At 38.6% G+C, this 18,054-nt stretch overlaps 1 protein-coding gene across 3 annotated transcripts in view; it reads left to right on the forward strand.

The window, feature by feature from the left end:
• The first annotated feature begins 7,611 nt into the window (after window positions 1-7,611).
• LOC105229513 (steroid receptor seven-up, isoforms B/C) overlaps window positions 7,612-18,054 on the forward strand; it is a 40,855-nt gene continuing 30,412 nt past the window's right edge. The window contains exons 1-2 of one of the 3 annotated variants that reach the window (XM_049449378.1): window positions 7,629-8,294; window positions 8,376-9,213. In XM_049449378.1, the coding sequence (XP_049305335.1) occupies window positions 8,466-9,213 (748 nt within the window). In that variant the 5' untranslated portion in view covers window positions 7,629-8,294; window positions 8,376-8,465. Of the gene's footprint in view, window positions 9,214-18,054 lie in introns of all 3 variants that reach the window. The other 2 variants (XM_011209845.4, XM_029551653.2) reach the window with 2 other exon arrangements.

The following is an 18,054-nucleotide window of genomic DNA, read 5'->3' on the forward strand; positions in this document are numbered from 1 at the left end:
AGTTTGTATATAGACACAAAGCGTAAATAAAGCTCGCTCATTTCATGAATTTAAGGCCCACATACATATGTGCGTACATGTGTATGTAGGCCTTTGTTAGAGCGACTGGACGGCGGGCTCATTGGCGATTCGGTGAAAATACATACATATAAACACAATTTGTGTGCGCATGTCAGAAGGTCAAATAGAATACGAAAGCATTACCCCACTTAGCGCTGGTAACGAGTAACAAAAGCACTCCCAACGAACGACGACATCAACCAACTTAATTTATGAGCTGTCAATAGTCGAATCCATAAGCGCACATATAGCGGTGGACGCTCACATGTGCACTGACAGACAATATGGCGTTTCGTTCATTTTCACGGGCTATGATACAACATATATTGATATTGTATGTATACATATATTTAATTAAACACACTTACGATGACATAGAACGATTATAATATAATAGCGATATATTGAACCGATTCCCAGATTTATTTGAGCATATGTACATACTTATATGTATGTATTATACGTATGCATGTTAGCCATATGTGAATAAACAAACGGGGACAATACTAAACGTACATATAATATATTTTCTTTTGTAATTTTTGGCGTTATACTATAGTGTATCTCAACATTTTCTCGTTTTAGATTGAGACCCTTAGGTCAGTCATGCAACTCTTTTAACCAGTTTGAAAAATAGGTTTACTGTTAGTCTGAAAAATAGTTCTCAATGGCGGAGATAAACTTCTCATTCCAAACAATTAGCTGCCCGGCGTTGGAAATAAAAGTGGCAATTCAAAGCCTAATTCGACCAATTTGCCTGCGGTGAACCTTCGGCTTCAAGTGAACCCCAGTGAAGCGATGCTTTTTCCTGGTAGAAGAGTATGTATGTCCGGAGGGAGCGCCAACACCTATCTCAGCCCATTATCTCTTCCCGTATAAGATACAGATGCCACGTTCTCAACTTCATTAGCCAATCGAGTCCTAAACTGTGAGTGCAATTCGAACAGCCAGGCTAAGTACTTATCGAACCGCCTTCATATATACTGTATTCATATTTTAATTACGGTACTGCGATATTTCTTCAAATATTTATCGATCATGTGAATTATGAACATTTGAATTACACTAAATATAAATATGTTTGCTTATGTGCCTAACTGTAGTTATTCACATTCAACTCTAAAGCAAGATTAATGAATGCCATGGCCCACTAGCCGACGATCAAAGGTAAAGATCACACGCACCACGCTCGTCCTATAATCATCCCCGAACGCAAGGCATTTTAAAAGAAATGTCAAATGCAAATTCATGTTTTTGAGATGTAAAAATAGCCACTGGTATGACCTTTTGAACGAAAAAATATTGCAAAGAATAACATCAAATTAACCTCAATCCTTGACTGTCATCTAAGAGTTCACATCCGCGCTGAAGCTGTGAAGTATTTATTATGATGTTCCACCCCAATCACGCATGTGCAGGGCATACATATGGTAATGTGTATCATTTGCCTACCTAGGAAGATTGGTCAGCGTTGGTCAGCGCTGCAGCTGGCGTTTTTGTACACACACTGGTTGCATTTCATAAATCACCCAAAGAAAGTGGAATTAATTGCAAAGCAAAGAGAGTTTTCTTATGATTTTCCGCTTGATTTCTGAAATTTTACACTATTTATTGAAATCTTGTGCAAAGAACTTTTTGTGGGGTGATTTTATAATTTTTGGTTGTTCGTAGCGTATTTTCATGTCCACGATTTTGTCATTTAAAGTGCGTATCTGCATAGCATGCCCTGGATTATGTTGGCATTTTGGTCAGCGTGAGAAAATGTTGGGACTTTGAGGTATTTTTGCTAAGATTTTACATTCTTTGTTCTGAATGCTTAGTCCAGTTTTAATGAAGCGCAGCGATTTGTGGTCAGGAAAGTTGTTTTCATGTTTCCACCAAAATAACTATTTATGCATAGAGTTCTAACAGAGGAAAAGTTAAGCTACAAAACTATGATTAGATTTGAACCCTAAATTTTTGAACGTGTTCTGTTGTCGCCCAATAATTTACATTTAGATCTAAAAGCAGAACGAAAAGATATTCCAGCTAGGTCCAGCCCAGTTAATCTAAAAAAGAATTGCTTCTATCAACTGACAAACTCGGACAATAATCAGCAAATAGTTAAAAATATTGTTCTGAATTGATAATCAAAAAAATATAGGGAATTACAAATACAATATTTTTGATAAATGATGTTCACCCGCATCCTTTTCAGGTTATTCAGGCATAACTACCAAATTTCTTGAAAAATATTTACTGCTTACTTTTTCTGACAGGAATGAGCCCAATAGATATGAGCTTCAAATAACATTTAAAAATATTCTTAGGTAATAATTTTGTTCTAAAGAATATACATATGTATGTATTATCAAAAATTTTCTAATCAAACTTTTCCGATCAGTTTTAAATTTCAACAACTTTCTTTGGCTAAAAAATAAGTAATAATATGAAATTTATTTATACGACTTAAAATTGCTCGGCGCTCATCCCTTCCCTGTTAACACTAATTTACTTTTGGTAACATTCATCTTTGTGGATAAAAAGAAATTGCTTTAAAGTCCAGAGTTAAAGACAGTCCGTATCTATCTTCTTATTATAATAACAAAGTTTATTATACACACTAGCAAAATACCAAGTCTGACAAATTTTTCATTCGTTCAGATTTTAAAAAGAGGAAAGAGAGTATAATGCTGAAAGGAAACACCAAACCAACTAACTTTGCACCCGCTCACTGACAATTGCACGCAAAAACTGAAAACCACAAGGAAAAAAATGAAATTACAAATACAAACTGGAGCAATATGTATAACTGCTTTGGCCATCAGTTTAACCAGAATGGCATGGTCAGGTTCATGTGGTCCTGGACTCTGGCTTTTCGACACTTATTCATAAAAATGAACGACGAAGCATCCGTGTGGTTGGCCTGCTGACTAGGTGGTTTCCTATTTTTTTTTTACCCACTATAGAAGCGCGCGATGAGCAACAATAATAACAAACGCAGTGGGCATAGAGCTAACGTGGAAGACTTGTGGGAGAGCAAATGGAATGAAGAAATTGTAGAAGAATAAACTAGGGAAAAGTTGATTGATACGATACAGCATATTTACGGATACTCGTACGAATTCTTCTCAGATTGAATTTTTTTTTAATAAAGTGTGAAGATTTGTTATGTATACTTTTACCGATATTGACACCTGGGTTCTAATGCCCCATGTAAGACATATTATACATATGTATAAGTTTCTCTTTTTATGTGGTACAAACGATCGCCGAACTTGGCATTCTGAACTTTCGTAAAAGAGGTGGGCTACAGCATCCATATATAGAAGATGCATTTTACAGGATTATAGTCAAATGTTCATCAAAAGTGCGCTTCGCAAGCTTGTGCCCTAAGTCAGCAGTAAGGTTGAAAATTGTTTATTTTAAATTTTTTTCGAAGAGCATAAAATATTTTTCTAAGAATATGCAATGACAACTCAACTGAGCAAGTCTTTAGTATGAAAATTAGATTTAAAGAGTAAAAAGGAAATTAAATCAGTAAGATAGTAGTACAACAATCAGTTGCTCTCAAACAACAAATTCGAACTGTTGTTATTGTTGGAGAATAGGTATTAGTAAGGAAAGGAAGTGGAGGTGGCATAACCGCCCACAATAATGGCGTCCAAATACCTTCCGGTGAGTGAGCAGACGAGAGGTGTGCTTGGTTCGGTGACTGCCTTCAAATGTTCATGAAGTGCAAAAAGCCGCTCAAATAGGGTTGTCAGTATTTAACCCGAAAGGGTGGAGGTGCAATGCATACATATGCGCGAACTCTGCTCGCCGACGACCAGAACCTCGCCGACGACTATTGAGTCAGCAACAAGCAACAACCGAAGTTACGCATATACATACTCTCGATGGGTTGGCGGGGCTCCAAAGATGCTGAGAGCGCTGCGATTAGTTCCATTTACAATGAAAGCACAAAAACAACAACAATATTCATCAAACACAGACAGAAAAAGGAGCAATGTTAAGTTGGGCAACTCGATTCAAATCAAACAAACAAACGGTTGTCCAAGCAATTACAACAATACCAATTGGATGCTTCGTGGCACATGGGTTGAGCTCCAGCAGTTGGAGCAAAAGAGATCTCAGATGGTCCGGTAAGAATAATGCGACAGTGAATTCCTATACATCGGAGGTGCTTTTGAATGAATGAAAAAGAAGAGAAGTGAGAGCGAGAGAGCATATGTGCAATTCTGATGGCCAATAGGGGCGTACACTCAACTTAAGCGAGCAAGCGCACCGACACACACTCAATTCAAATGTGGTTGAGTTTTCTGAGAGAGAAACTCAACGAAAGCTGTTAACGAGAAGCAGGCAAACGCAAGAGTGCTCATCTGCACTTCTTTTCTGTTCAACTAATGCATGTAGATTCTCAATTCAATGTGTTTTGAGTGAGTTTTTTAACACCACTGAATACCAATTGGAATTTCGTTCAAACAAGAAAAATATAATAACAATTCCAATAAGACATTGAATAGAATTAATATGGTGTGGCTTGGCGTCTGCGTTGCAGTATTGAGGTTGCTTGCACAGTAAGAAAATTGTAAACCCCATTGCTCTTTTGACATGGAGCAAAACTGATCCCTGTCTGTATGGGTTAGCAGATATTAGCACCTCTTTTTGTATTCGTTATCGCGCCCTACCACATCGAACGAGGAGGAGCTCTGCGCAAAGTGAACCAAAGCCAGGAGAGAGAGCTGGCTGTTCAGTAAAATAAAAAAAATAAGCTTTTAATCAACCAACCCTGTCCATGATACTTGCTCGTTTATTATCCAATTGTACGCCTGCTCCCCGACCGTCATATCAGTACTCCAAGGCCCTCAGTGTTTTGACATTTACTTACAGACATACATATGTACATAGTATGTATGTACTTGTGCTAAGGCTTAACGGTAAAAAGCTATTCAATACAAAAAACTGTTTTCAGTGGCTGACTCAGTGAAAATGGAAGAACTGTTCTGGCATTTTTCTTGGACGTCTAGTATGAGAGGCACTTATTGCCCACTAACCAGCGGCACTAACCATAGTAAATCTGTAAAGTATGTCATTTTTAAATGTAGAGCAAAGTGTTAGTATCAGTATTTGCCCTCTGAGCTGTTAACTGGACTTGAAAGCCGCTGGCATCTCCGAAATTCAAAGCAGCATACAGTTACAACGGTATTTGAAGTATTTGCGACGAACGGTTAGTTCATATTGTTAGTTTTGGTTAATAAAAGAGCATACATACATACATATATTCCAGTCTATATCTGAAACGTATAAAGGTACATATTAGTATATATGTACATACATACATAAGTATGTACATAGTATGTATGTATGTATAAAAGTAAAAAAAAATATTGTGACGTCCGTGGTGAATTAGAATATTTAATTGCAATATTATTAAAAACAGTTGAAGGATGGACATGAGGATCAGCGGTCTAACAAAAAATGTAACATTTACGAAAGATTGAAGAATATGTGTCTTAGGAGTCATTTTTCAACTTTACTTTACTTATAAATGTCAAACACAATACAAAAGGATTTTCAATAAGACGGGTATTTGTACATAAGATGAAAACTTGCTAGGAAGCAAGAATTGACGATCTTTAATTTATATTCACAAGGATTATATAGTTATTGGTCGGATCGTTCCACTGTCCACAACTTTTGGTAGACTTTAAATCTTCTTTCATATATTTAGATTAGATGGAATATGGGCGAGGACGTGCTTGTGAAGTAGTTTGATGACGAAATTTTAGTTTACGTATTATTTTCTTTAACTTAGTAAAACTTAAGGCAGAGAAAATGCATTAGAAAATATTTTTCAGTTCAGACGCTCATTCATTTTTGTACATATTCCCATATCGCAAACACATACGCACATAAAAGTCTAACTGTCACGCAAAAATCCAATTATGTGACCTAGTATATACTAGTTAGGGCTATGGCCAATGGACAGCATAGAAGTAGCCATTTGGAGTGAACAGAATGCCAAAGGTAGCATTTACTTTGTCACTCAGAAACCTTAGATGTCTAACTATTTTTCCTTGCTATTGCGGAACATTGAATTAGTTCGATTGTAGAAGTTGTAAGTCTAATAGGATTTAAGCTTGAGAGACATTCTAAATAGTAATTCGATTATACAAGTAGAATATTAGACCTTGATTTGTAAACAAATGAGTAAGTACACGCTTGCGTGGCTATTCGTATTTTTAAAAAATGTTCCCAATTATTGAAATTATGTGATCACTTGGGTGTTTCAATGCTTTAATTTAATGCTAAACACCTTATTAACCAGTCATTAGAGATAGCTCCGACTCCAACGATGGTGAGTGTTTGTAAATCTAATTGGACTTCTGTTGATAATGAGGCATTTGTGTTCTAATTAGCATTCTGATTAGGTGATATCTAATGATTATTTGCATTTGCTTTCCGGATTTTGATTTGGCTAAGTTAGATAGATACATATACATACATAAATATGTATATATATACATAAATATATAACTATGTACTTATGTACATCTGTTTACATATCGGAATTTCAATGCATTCAATTTAATTTGCCTATGAATTATGAGTATGTGTATTTGGCTGGTTAACGGCATTTCCATAAATTAACCAACCAAAAGCGATGCTGTCAAAGACACACACACATTTTAACCAGCGAACGGATGGAGAAACAGCAACACCAACATGGCCAGTAAAATATCGCAAACTATCATACGAAGTCATTAAAAAATTGGGAGGGATTTAGTGAAGTAGTGTAAAGCTTTTCACTTTAAGTGGCTTTTTCGCTCTTATCGAGCGAACAATACTTTTTGCTTATCATTTTCTTATTGTTTTGCGCTTTTTGCGATTAATGTAAAAAAGTAACAAAAGCAACAACGCACTTAAAACCGCCAAGTAGCTGCAACTGAAACAACAACAACTTGATATGGTATATTTAAAACGCAAAAAGCCAGCTCACAGATACGAAGTAAATGTACTAATAAGAAAAATGAGTTCAATGCAGGCCTCACTGTTTGCACCGCTCTGCGACGAACTCGTATCTCACACAAACCAAACAAACTAATGTTCTCATACCACAACTCTCAATTCGAAATGAACAAAAGAAGAAAAAATCTAAGTACGAATATGAGCTCTTTTACCTGGTGTGAGTGGAGTGGAAATGTCGTGTCTCCCAACTGCATTGAACCAGCTCTGAAGCATAAACACCAAACACACTGCGAGTGAGTTCTAATGGATGTGTCGACTCTACCAAACACTTTGGGGGTCTTGCCCGGCCATAGAGCGCAGACATAGGCCACGAAATCGCTTATACCACTACAAACAACACCACCAACATTACCACCACCTCTGGTACATCTGCACCGCCCAGACTCAGCACTAGCGAGTGAGCGAGACAGTGTAACTTCCACTCAAATTCGGTTACTATCTGACGCTGGATGTGCGAGAGGTGCAGACAAATGAAGGCACGATTTAGATTTCAGGGTGGTTGACTGGGGCTAGCAGCACTGCTGATTTTGTCTTGAGCGTATGGTTGTTTATCTTCGCTCAGAGCTCTGCGTCAGTGTGTTTCGTATTGCGCTCATAGTGGCAATGTGGAAGCATTGAGTGGTGGAATGAGAGATTTGTGTGATGTGTCGTTAGGTCGAAACGGTCGAGTCGGGTCGGGTCGTGTACCTTTTGCCACGAATGTTTTGCCAGTCAGGCTCTAAAAGGCCTTACGAAAACAGCAAAAAATTTTAGTTCGCATGACGCGCATATCTTCCGAATCTTTGAATAAAGTTATTCTTATATCTAGTTGCGTAGTTATGTCAAGAAGGAGAATATCGCAATTTTTACAAAGTGTGTGACAATTAAACAAAAAATAAAGATTTTTACAAAATCAATAAAATACATCAATTTGAGAAATTCAATGAAATACGCGCGAAGTGTGATTCAGAATATATAAATTAAAAGAAAAAAAGAAATTTTGATTAATTTTTAATATATTTTCCAGCGCAACAACGCGTTATCTACAAAAAGTGTTTACAAGAAAATCTTTTCCGACCATAAAGAATAATAAAGTGAAAATATACATACATATATGAGTGTTATAAAAAGAAATTCATCATTCAAAAAATGAATGCTGGCTAAAAGAATATACAGCTAAAAAATACAAATGGATTAAACAATTCTGAAGTTTTGCATATGTTTCATTTTGTGAAATTAAAAAAGTATTAAAAAATCACGCAGTGCGAATAAACGCGCCAATATACACTTGATTACAATACACATATATACACCATCTGGGCTAGCCAGTAAAACGGTACCGTCCCGTCTACCGTTGACGGGATATTTGCAAAGTGCATACTTCATTTCCCTCTTACACCCCGCAAGCCGCCAAAATGATCACTCACAATTCGTTGAGCGTGTATGGTGGCGGCGTCATGTGCGCGTCCCCATCCACTGCTCCTGGTTTCTTTAATCCCCGACCGCAGTCCGGTGCAGAGCTGTCCGCTTTTGATCTCGGTCTACCACGCTCCATGGCGCTGGGCGTTCCACCGCCCTCTGCATGGCATGATCCCAACCTCGGCGGCCATTTGCATGCTTCCGCTGGACCCGGCTCGTTGGCGGGCACAGCAGGTGCAGGTGGCAGTTCGGTGAGCACTGGCGGCGGCACAACGCCATCAAGCGTTGCCAGTCAACAGTCGGCCGGTATCAAGCAGGACATTTCTGGACTGACGGGTGCCGGCGGTCAATCTAATACACACAACCAAAGCGGTCACCATGCAATCAAAGAGGATCTCTCCAGCCTGACGGCGGCTTCAGCAGCGGCAAGTGCAGCAGCGCACCATGCAGCGGCAGTACATCATGCCGCGGCTGCCCAACAAAATCATGGGCAAGAATTGGGAGTCATGATCAAAGGCCAACAGACGGGATCGAGTTGTTTAGGTGCGAGCAGTACAGCGGGCGGTGGAGGAAATAGCGGCGGCGGCGGTGGAAGCACAACGCCTAGTTCTCAGGCGAATAGTTTACATTCACAAAGCAGTAACAGCGACTCCAAACAGAACATGGACTGCAAACAAAACATCGAGTGTGTGGTGTGCGGAGACAAGAGCTCCGGCAAACACTACGGCCAATTCACCTGCGAAGGTAAGTGATTATACATTTTTATACCTACGCACATATGTATTTAGCAAAATTCGTGGCAAAAATCGATTTAATTGCTCTAGTGGTGAAGTTCTTATAATGTCAGATATAGTACATTGAGATTATAATTATTAATTCATATGTTAAAGTCGTGAATCTTACGAGTTTGCATTGGCATGTGATTACAAATAGAATTAAAACTCAAAAAACTTTAACGCCACTACACATCATGCGCCCAATCTTATACAATCGTTGACCCCGAAATAGCAAACACTCACTACAAGTCAAAAGCCTTATCAAAATTTCCAAATCGCAAATCAGAAAATGTCATTCAATATGTCATATGAGTGTATGCAATGTAACGCAATGATGTTTCAATTGCCATATTGCCAATAAACCATAGGCCGATGAATGAGCAGAGTCCCTTGAAAGTGTGGCTGTCAAAATCCAGATATGTGCCGTACTCGTATATGTGTTGGTGTGTTTGGGAGGGTAAATGCGAAGTCATTATAGACTGATATTCACGATCCATAACTTTAGCATTATTTTTCTCTATTTGTTTGAAATATACGTAGTTAACAAATAGTTGAATGCTGCAAATCAGCAAAGGACTGGTAAGCGCGACCAGATGACAAGCGGTTTGCAGAGTTGTACGAATGTACAAATATGTGTACATAGGTAAGGTGCCACGCTCTCGATGATGACCAAAGAGAAACTCCTCCAATATACGGACGGCGGAAACTAGACATTCGTATAGTTTGATAGTTTGATAGCTCAATGCTTAGTCGCCGCTGAGAAGCGGGGATATTTGGCAGCACAGGGGGCCTAAACTGCGGCGTTGTTCCATTGTTGCTGATGCTGCGAAGCGTGCCTGCCGCTTTCGTTGAATTTTGACAGTTCAGGTGAATTATGAGAGTTTGATGAGTTGGCGAAAGCCTACACAACAATAACAATACGTCCATAAAAAAGTGATACGTGCGATTGAATAACTGATCAGTTATTGCGCACACTGAATAATGTTACTAAATAATACTAAAAAAAAAAATCATCAGAATGAGTTTGTGCGCTTTTGGCATGTTAAGCGATGCTTAACCGGTGTGGCCCCATTTCGAACTTTTATGATGTTGATGTTGAAAAAGCGCCAGCAAATTACTGATAAATTACTTCAATTCAATTATGAGGCATTATAGCCGCCTAGAAAAGCGAGTCTTCATGTGAATATGTTAAAAAGTCTTAATGAAAAGGTAATCAAAGTGAGACTAACAATAGCACATTTCTGTCGCACAATCGGTAGAACTGCAGTTATCTCCGTCGGCTCCCCAACTGATTAACCGATAAGATAAGTAGTCAGAGTCATCTGGCGGGCAATCAGCTACCAACCTAACAGTTGAGCAGGCGGCCCGCCAGCATCGCGACTAAGCACACAAAGCGCTTAGGCGGTACGCGCGCCTGAATTCACGAATGTCTCATTTCATATCTAGATAATTGCAATTTTTCAAAAGCAATTATTGTGCAAACATGCAAATTACACACTTAAGTGCGCGCCTTCTTTGTAAAAAATCTGAGGGAGAACACGCGGACAAATGAGCAAGTGTTTACTATACATAAATGTAGCAGATCTGATAGTAATACTCGCTGCGCTCTGTTTACCATACCAGACTAGCTTCATGCAGAGGCAGATGAGGCAGGACAATGAACACTGCATACTGAGAGGACGCTGAAAATTCCATTATTATCAATTACTTAGAAAGAAAGACGTGCATTTAGATGTACGGTAAGACAAATATAAACTTCATAGATATATAGAAACGACACTTTTTATGATATAATACAGTGTCACAAAGTGCACAGTGCCGGCAAACTTCTGCTAAGTCCATCTACATGCATATGTCTAGCGCGAGATGGTCACTTGAAAGCGTACTAAGCTTTTGGGATGTTCTCTTTTTACATAGTTACGCATATTTCCGCTTATTACTATTGTTGTTGTTCTTAAGAGGTTCTTCAAGATATACCAGAGCTGATAGTAATCATCTTTTACGAATCTTTATTTTTTCTTGCTCATATCTCGTATGGGCAACCCTATGGCCGCAACACGTACCCACACAGACACAGCTATACGGAACTCTACCCAATGTAGTCAGAGTGCAGAGCGGAGTAGAGCGTGCGGTTGCTGCGGCAATTCTTAACACTTACGCGAGGTGCATACAATAAGATCGGCTGTTGATAGCAAACTTTAAGCTGTTGTGGCTTCAGTTGGCTAGAAGTTTGGATTGAGCGTGCAACTATTTGTTGCAAAAGTTATGTGCGCTTACAAACCGAACGCACAACACTGTTGGGCAACGACTATGAACTTGCAAATACCATAAGCATAAGTACATACATACATAGATATCAGAGCCATAACATTTCCTCAAAGATATTCTTCTGCAAATGTTAAATGAAAGCATGTGATCATCGTGCCTAAATTGCTAATCACTTTGTTTGTAGAACAGCGTGCCAAATTTGTTATGAAGCTTAGGAAAATCACAAAAACTTTTAAATAGAAGCCGGCACTCTCCTGAATATTTACCACCGATAACAGCATGAGCCACAATTGCGCGAAGTGAACTATGCGTGTTCATTTCGTTTTCTCGTCCACCTCACAGGTATTCCCTCATCTATGTATGTGAACAACGCAAAGATCCCGTCGTATCTGCTTTATGGTATTGTTGTTTTTGTGAATTCTTTGTTTGGTGCTCAGTGCTTACGTTTGGCCTAGTCATGCCTATGTTGTGTTTGTATCCATATGGATATGTACACGCTCAAACGTTCGTATGGCCAGTCAGTGCCCGTTACTACGTTTGTTGTTCTTGCTTTGGTTTTTGTTGTATCTATGCTGTTATATGTCTGTTGCTTGCACACCTCAAATGCTTTCATGTCATGCCAAGCCATCCCCATCTCAGCGCAAGACGATGAAACCTTACTGCGGCGTTGCCTCGTTCTCTGCCACCTATCCCAACTGGCTTTTCTTATATGTATGTATGTACGTGCATGTGTACATACATATGTATGTATGTATGTAGTATGTACGCTCATACCAATCTACCGACATGCTCATACAAGAAGATTAATTGTGGCAAACGCGATTTCTTTTAAAAGTACCCACAGATATCTGGCAAATATAAGCACATAAGCGCACGTAAATGAAAATTGCAGTGGTGATGGATACACTGTACCGAAAAGCGCTAAGATCAGTTGAGTAGTCGTGCTGGACACGGTGTCTATTGCGAAAGGACATGTAGGAATAGATGGATAGACGTGCTGTTGTGCCCCTATGAAGATAAGCCGATTTTTCTTATTTCATATTTACGTTTTTTTTTTTTTATTGAAGCGGAAAGAAGAAAGCCAATGGGGTACTTCATGCTCGTACATCGGCCATTAAGCAAATGTGCCAGCAACAAGCGCTTTTGTGGAGAGCGCGGAGAGTTTGCTGTGCTATTCTGCTAAGCATAATAAAATAATCTAGTGGACTCAAGGTTTAATATTTAAATTTACTTAAGCAACTAATTCTATAGATGTACGAACATAATTCGATATTTAAGTAATATAAATTGTAAATTCACAATGCGAAATACCTAAGAAATTGATTTTTGACATGTTATACAATCTGCTAAAAATGTCACCTATGAACGGTGAAGCACTCACACTTTGACTTTGACAAAAAATCTTCTCCCTCTTGGTCCTAATTGTAGTTCATCTTACACATAGAAGAACCTATAACGGCTGATGGAAAATAGTAGCAACTTCTCTTGACAGGAGTATACTGAATTTCGTCTATTGTTTTCAGAAAACCCTCCTAAAGTTGGTCGCAAACTGAAATTGTAACCATGTTGTGACTCATTCATATGGTAAATTTACCAAATCCCTAAGCACACACACCTTAAAACAACATTCATTGCGCGTTTGAATTTTTATCTTTTATTTTAAGCAAATTTTTAAAAAATCGTGTAAAATTAATAATAGCCAAAATTAATAAAAATCCCAAATATTGGAAATGCCCAAAATTTTTCGTTGAATGTTGGCGCCTTTGTTCTTTGAATTCATTTTGATAACTTTTGTTAAGCTTCATCGAAATATCACATAAATCATGTCTGTATGTATGTACACACCGACGCGCAAATCATTTTCGTGTGTGAAGAGTCTAACTGAGGCGGAGTATCTGATCATGTGCGAAAACACTCATTGGCACAAACATGAACGCACACAAATGTAAAGGGCAAAGCATTTAAGTATAAGTACATAAATATGAAAAAATATGAGAAAAAAAGAGAAAACTAAGAGCCCGCAATACGTAAATATTGCAATGAGGAGTACAACAACGCCCACTTATTACTGCAGATTTTCAGCTCAAGTCTGCCTTTACACAAAAAGAATGTTAATGAACAGCATCGGAAGACACTGGGAAAATTTATTAATTGTTGATATCCCCCTGATTCTTTTACCTTCCCTTGACCTTCGGGGGGAGAATGCAACAATAAGTGCGGAGGACATTTGGTTGATTAGTCAGAGCAGGAAAATTTCAAAATTGAATTTCGAACTTCTCTATAAGCACGCATGCGAATAACGTCAAAACATGTCACTACCACTACCATAGAAACAGGATTTTGTTATTTTGAAGCGATTCCCCCACCCCAGTCACCATAAGAAGCTGCAACAGAAAATTGAAACTTTTCTCTCTCTTTTCTAAGTATGTATGTACGCAGTCTGAACTTATGTTTTGCATAAGCATAGCAAATTTTGATAAATTATTGTGCCAAAATAGCGAAGCTCAAGCGACTTTAAGCCGCATTGGTTTTGCTGCGTTAAATGTTGTGAGATCTGCGCAATGAAGGTAGTGAGCGTTGAAGTTGCTGCTCTACGATGTCTTTGTTGAATTTTTTATACTGAAATAAATCCAAATGAAATGCTGCATTACGAGTATATGCCCAGACAGACTGACGAAGGCATACGGACGGACAGGAGCGCAGTGAAAATATGTGCATACGTGAAGGGGGCGGTACGGCATTGTCATGAGCATGTTAACGACCAAATAATAAGTCACCGAAGAAGAAGCACACAGTTTTTGCCTGCAGAAAGCAGAAAGCAAATCGCAAGCATAAAGACAACAATAAAAAACAAAATATGCGAATATCTTATAAAAGGGCGAATGAAAGCAAAAGTCGACTTTGGTAAGTTTGGTCGCAACTGTTTTAAATTGCTGGTAGATGCACGACTACTAGGGCGAGGATGTAAAGGCGCTGAGATTACTGGCTAGAATACGTATATGTGGCGGAGAGACGAGAGAGTTATGGTTGAACGTTTTGTGAAAACCAAAACATGTCACTACCTTTTGCGATCTTAATTTGTCATAAACTTATCCTTGTTTTCTTTAACATTTAAATTCAAGAGTAATTTTGTTAGTCTAAGGAAAACAATACAAATCTTTAAGCTAAAACCTTCACAAATGCAAAAGGTTTCTTGCGAGAACTTGATTTTGATCGGCCAGTTTGTTTGTTTGGCGACTATATGCTATAGTGATCTAATCTCAAATTTCTTCAGAGATCATCGCTTTAGGCAACAATTCATGCCAAATTGCTTGAAGATACCGCGCTCAAGAGAAAGCTTTCCATACAAGCACTTGACTGCAATCGTTCATGTTGTTTGGCGATTATATGCTATAGTAGTCCGATAAACGGCGGTTCCGACAAATGGACAATTTCTTGAGGAAAAAACCGAGTGTAAAAAATTTCAAAAGTAATAGATGATTCGTCCCACCATGCTAATCCTTTGGATATACATATATATATATATATATGGGTGTGTTTGCATCGTGACAATTTTAATATACTTTGTTCAGGGTATAATTAGCAAGATTGTAATTGAAATACAATAAATATACAGGTTTTTCTCTACTTTGTCACACATTCGAAACTATTTGAAGTATTTCGACTAATGAGCGTGAGGTTTCATCTTCTATAAAGCTTAAATTAATAAAATAAGGACTCTTACATACCTGAAAGATTTTATACTAATTAATTGTAGCAGAGTTGCAATCTCAGCTATGCTGGCATTTCTCTTTTATGAACGCGATTACCAGCTTTTCTGAATATGCACTGGTGTTCTTTGATGGATGTATTACAAAAATTTGCTCTTATATAATGCACAACCAGTGACAGGGCCATTAAAAGGAGCAACTATATCGCATAATCGATTTAATTAAAAGGCCACACAAGTTGTTTGCCAATTTTCAAATTAAACATAATTCAAACCGCCAACATTAAACTACACAATAAAAGTTACCTAGTACACAATCACATATTCACTACCTACATCCGCTATGTCCATCGGTCAGAGTCGGAGGCGGGCTCGCATTCGGTCGAAAAAGTTGCGCTTACTGTGTCCACACGAATTGTTTGATAATTCGACAAACAACCCAACTAAAAGTACGTAAGCATCAGCATGTCTTGCAAGAAGTTGCAGGGCGTACGGTATACCCGTCGCTAGTGGCCCAGGCATTGCTTGTAGGCTGCATGTGATTAAATTAACAGAGTCGCGCTTCTACAACACCATCATGCCACAGGGAACGCTTTAATTATTGAACGTGGGAACTGGTTACCATTGACTGTTTCCCTTGCCCCTTTCTGCTTTTTTACTGTTATTCATAATAATTTTATTTGCAACATTTCTTTTTTTAATTTCGTTGAGGATTGCCTCGCGCTCAGCTTTCGGGGCTGTACAGCATCTCATTGAGTTGAATGATTTCTTTTGAATATAAAGAAGTTGTATGACAATTTACTACTATCTACGGCGTTTGCTATTTGCTATTTGCTACTAATTTCAAATGCATAAAATTATTAATGTTAAATATTCTCATCGCGTCATGAATGAAGCCACACACAAGTAATGGTTTTCGTCTGTGCCAGTTGACAATTTTTCCCTCGTTCAATGGCACGCATGCGCCGCTGGCCAACGACACTGCCGACTAAATGGCGCAGCGGCAGAGCGTCAGCTCACTAAGTAGCTGATTTATTGCTCGCATTAATTCCGTGTGACGCGCGCGGGCATCACTCGTATGCATTTCGCTTGTCTTCTGAGTACATATGTAGTTTCAACTTTTCTATTAGACCGCTATCAGCGATTCAGACGTACACAATAGGCCAGCAGGTATGGAAATATGCAGTGCCGCTGCGACAATGTAGTTCTAGCGTATTCCATTAAATTGTGCATAATACTTGTTGTTGCTTTAATGCGGCTTTTGGGGCCATTCCGTTGCTTTTTAATGATTATTTACACTTTTATTAATTAGCGTCAACGCTTGCTTGTCTGTAACAGTACATGCAGTGTGTATGTTTAATTATGTAAAGGCAACTAGTATATACATATATAAAGGGTGATTTTTTAAGAGCTTGATAACTTTTTTTAAAAAAAAAACGCATAAAATTTGAAACGTTAGATTGGTTCATGACATTTACTTTTTGAAGATAATTTCATTTAAATGTTGACCGCGGCTGCGTCTTAGGTGGTCCATTCGGAAAGTCCAATTTTGGGCAACTTTTTCGAGCATTTCGGCCGGAATAGCCCGAATTTCTTCGGAAATGTTGTCTTCCAAAGCTGGAATAGTTGCTGGCTTATTTCTGTAGACTTTAGACTTGACGTAGCCCCACAAAAAATAGTCTAAAGGCGTTAAATCGCATGATCTTGGTGGCCAACTTACGGGTCCATTTCTTGAGATGAATTGTTGTCCGAAGTTTTCCCTCAAAATGGCCATAGAATCGCGAGCTGTGTGGCATGTAGCGCCATCTTGTTGAAACCACATGTCAACCAAGTTCAGTTCTTCCATTTTTGGCAACAAAAAGTTTGTTAGCATCGAACGAAAGCGATCGCCATTCACCGTAACGTTGCGTCCAACAGCATCTTTGAAAAAATACGGTCCAATGATTCCACCAGCGTACAAACCACACCAAACAGTGCATTTTTCGGGATGCATGGGCAGTTCTTGAACGGCTTCTGGTTGCTCTTCACCCCAAATGCGGCAATTTTGCTTATTTACGTAGCCATTCAACCAGAAATGAGCCTCATCGCTGAACAAAATTTGTCGCGAAACACATTTCGAACCGAACACTGATTTTGGTAATAAAATTCAATGATTTGCAAGCGTTGCTCGTTAGTAAGTCTATTCATGATGAAATGTCAAAGCATACTGAGCATCTTTCTCTTTGACACCATGTCTGAAATCCCACGTGATCTGTCAAATACTAATGCATGAAAATCCTAACCTCAAAAAAATCACCCGTTACATATGTATGACCATAAAAAGTCATATGCTTAGCTTGCGGACCAGAGTCCACTTCTGAGGTTCAAGCATATTTGCAAAGGTTAACTTAACTTCTACCGTCATGCATACATGCATACATACATGCGTTAGCATGTGGTTTATCCATGACGTTTTGTATGCCCAAGCGCAAACTATTTAGCTAGATTATTGCGTATGGTAATTTTTAATTGCGTAAGTTTTGGAACGGTAATAAGCTCTGCGGAAACAGTTTAATATTGTCTTTCGAAGCAGCGAATTTGAATACACTAAGACTCTCTTGACACAAGCATGCCATTGAGTTGAGGTATGTAGTTTGCGTTGAGTATCGTTGCACCCTCCGCTTTCGCTTTCGACCTCTTTAGCCAGCGTCATTTCGAGTGTCTATTTCTTATTAAGCGTGGGAAAATTTTAAGTTAGTTTTCCGTTCAAACACAACTGCTAATTAAATGTTGGCCATCATTAAGAACATTAGGGATAACTGTTGATTAGGAGACACCACAACTAAGCCAACT

This window comes from Bactrocera dorsalis, chromosome 2, assembly GCF_023373825.1.
Source record: "Bactrocera dorsalis isolate Fly_Bdor chromosome 2, ASM2337382v1, whole genome shotgun sequence".
NCBI classification, from domain to species: Eukaryota; Metazoa; Arthropoda; class Insecta; order Diptera; family Tephritidae; genus Bactrocera; species Bactrocera dorsalis.